This window comes from Cyprinodon variegatus, unplaced genomic scaffold (genome assembly GCF_000732505.1).
Source record: "Cyprinodon variegatus isolate N-32 unplaced genomic scaffold, C_variegatus-1.0 Scaffold1011, whole genome shotgun sequence".
NCBI classification, from domain to species: domain Eukaryota; kingdom Metazoa; phylum Chordata; class Actinopteri; order Cyprinodontiformes; family Cyprinodontidae; genus Cyprinodon; species Cyprinodon variegatus.
The window spans coordinates 142,359-145,235 of NW_015151464.1; the positions used below are offsets into that span (position 1 = coordinate 142,359).

At 40.8% G+C, this 2,877-nt stretch overlaps 1 protein-coding gene across 1 annotated transcript in view; it reads left to right on the forward strand.

Moving 5' to 3' along the window:
- tmem161a (transmembrane protein 161A) overlaps positions 1–2,877 on the forward strand; it is a 14,889-nt gene that overhangs the window by 4,145 nt on the left and 7,867 nt on the right. Inside the window, exons 4-5 of the mRNA XM_015399421.1 lie at positions 1,258–1,349; positions 1,475–1,631. Coding sequence (XP_015254907.1) covers positions 1,258–1,349; positions 1,475–1,631 — 249 coding nt within the window. The remainder of the gene's footprint in view (positions 1–1,257; positions 1,350–1,474; positions 1,632–2,877) is intronic.

Consider the following 2,877-nt stretch of genomic DNA (forward strand, 5'->3'; position numbering starts at 1 on the left):
ATCAAACATTAAAATAACTGACAATAATATATTTATAATTTACTGAATGGCTCACTGGAACCTTTATTGGTTCTGTCCCGATAGCAGAACCAATAAAATTGAAGTTTCGGCCAGACATTGGGGTGATGCGGCACTAACTTTTTCACTGGACAACGTGGGGAATTTAAAAAGCCAAGAGATTTCTGCATGAATAAAATCAGGACTGGGGAATGTAGATGAAGCACGATGTGAATCAAGGCAGTGGAATAACACGTGTGAAGCGTGAACAACTATGGATGTGTTCGATTTCAGATGCTGCGTCCTCCAAGAACCTTGAAAATAAGGAGGCTGAAAGAGTTTTGGCTATGGATTTCAACAGGTCCAGCCTTCTCCACATTTCACCGCATGTACGCCTATCGCCTAGCAACCATTATAGTTGACACACAAAGCAGGCAAAGAATGGATACCTTACTTCTCACTATTGTTCTGTGTGCTAATAACATTTTGGAGGAGCTTCAGCAGCTGTACGGTCGTCGTTCATATCATATAGTCCCCACACTGCAGAGATATTGGAATCTGAGCTTAAATGTCAGCTAAACCCGTTTACACATAGACAGATAAAACCTTTTTTAATAAACCAAACATTTCCTGCCAAATATTTGATTCAATAGCTGGGCTACGACGTAATCTGGCGACAAATCTGTCTTTCGGAGGACGGAGCTGCTGAATTAAAACTCGGCAAAAGCATCAAAATGAAGTTACAGAGAAGCAGCAGGTATTTCTCAGGTCTGTTCCTCCCTTGTCTCTGTAAAGCCTACACAGCATCCCCCACATCAACAACAGCGGCATTAGCACCAAATCTCTGGAAAGTTTTTCAAAATTCGAAACATTTCTACAGAGCCAGAAAGTAATGGTTTATGTTAAAATACACATTCAGATAAATTTGTCGCTACTCAGTTTTTCTTGTGTTTATTGTTAAAGGAATAGTACACCCAAAACATGATTAGCCTTCATTTTCTACTCACCCCCATGCTGAACAACGCTCTGGAGTACTTTTTTGATATCTCAANGAGCAGGTCGCATCAGAGTGTCGGGTCGCACAGTTTGAGAACATAGATCGATATCTGTACGATAAAACCCTGCGTTTTGACTGTACCACTCGTACATCTGAGCCCACCAATGTGATGTTTAGAGCTGAAAACCCCAAATAGTTTTTTTATGGTTTTCTACTTTCATAAAGTGTTTACTTAGTCATTTTTGCCCTTTCTTGTTTCATAGGAGACAGAACGGGGAGAACAAACCTCTCACAGTGCCTAAAGACATTGACCTTCAGCTGGAGAAAGCTCCAGTCAATGTGATGGATGCTCTCGGTACATAAATATTCCTTTATATCAATCACAGGGATGCTGTGCAAATTTTAACACTAACTTTCTTACTTATGTATAATTTGTAAAATGCTTTCTAACATCTGTTTTTATGCGATTTCTGTTGACAGTGCTGCGTTTTTTCTTGGAGTACCAGTGGCTCGTAGATTTTGCTGTTTATGCACTGGGTGTCTTCCTGTTCACTGAGGGTTACTACAGTGTAATAGATGCCAGTAAAGAGGTTAATATCGGAGCCATCTGGTGCGTCCTAACCGTTCTCTTTGGGCTGTATCCTTCTGCAACATAATTGATAAATATGACAAAACAGCTGAATTTGCTCCAAAAGCTGCACATGATGGATGGCAGTGGAAACAAAGGTGCATCGTAGGTTTTATATTTCTTTTAGAATATGTGACAGAGATAAGAAGATGTGTGACAGGGTTCCTGCAGATCCTAAAAAAGTCTTAAAAGGCATTTCATTTTTTTCAATATAAAAGTAAGGCTTTAGATCTTAAATCAGACTCTGACAGGTCATCATAAATAGGATTTTATTTTGTAATCCATATCAAACATTAAAATAACTGACAATAATATTTTTTATAATTTACTGAATGGCTCACTGGAACCTTTATTGGTTCTGTCCCGATAGCAGAACCAATATAATCGACGTTGCTGCCGGACATTGGGGCGATGCGGCGCTAACTTTTTCACTGGACAACGTGGGGAATTTTAAAAACTGTCTGTTCAGCCAAGAGTTTTCTGCATGACTAAAATCAGGACTGGGGAATGTAGATGACGTACGATGGGAATCAAGGCAGTGGAGTAACACATGTGAAGCGTGAAAAACTACGGATCTGTTGGATTTCAGATGCTGCGTCCTCCGAGGATCTTGAAAATAAGGAGGCTGAAAGAGTTTTGGCTATGGATTCTAACAGGTCCAGCCTTCTTCACATTTCACCGCATGTACGCCTATCGCCTAGCAACCATTATAGTTGACACACAAAGCAGGCAAAGAATAGATACCTTACTTCTCACTATTGTTTTGTGTGCTAATAACATTTTCAAGGAGCTTCAACAGCTGTACGGTCGTCGTTCATATCATATAGTCCCCACACTGCAGAGATATTGGAATCTGAGCTTAAATGTCAGCTAAACCCGTTTACACATGGACAGATAAAAACTTTCAATAAACCAAATATTACCTGCCAAATATTTGATTCAATAGCTGGGCTACGACGTAATCTGGCGACAAATCTGTCTTTCAGAGGACGGAGCTGCTGAATTCAAAATCGGCAAAAGCATCAAAATCAAGTTAGAGAGAAGCAGCAGGTATTTCTCAGGTCTGTTCCTCCCTTGTCTCTGCAAAGCCTACACAGCATCCGCCACATCAACAATAGGGATGGTACAGTTTATGAAAACCGTCCGAACCGTTCAGTTCGACTGTCTTGGTTCGGTTGGCGTGTGTTGCGTTCGGTTCATGCGCTGCTCCTTTTTCTCATAGGCAGAAGGTGGCGGCACTGCGACCAAAGCCAAC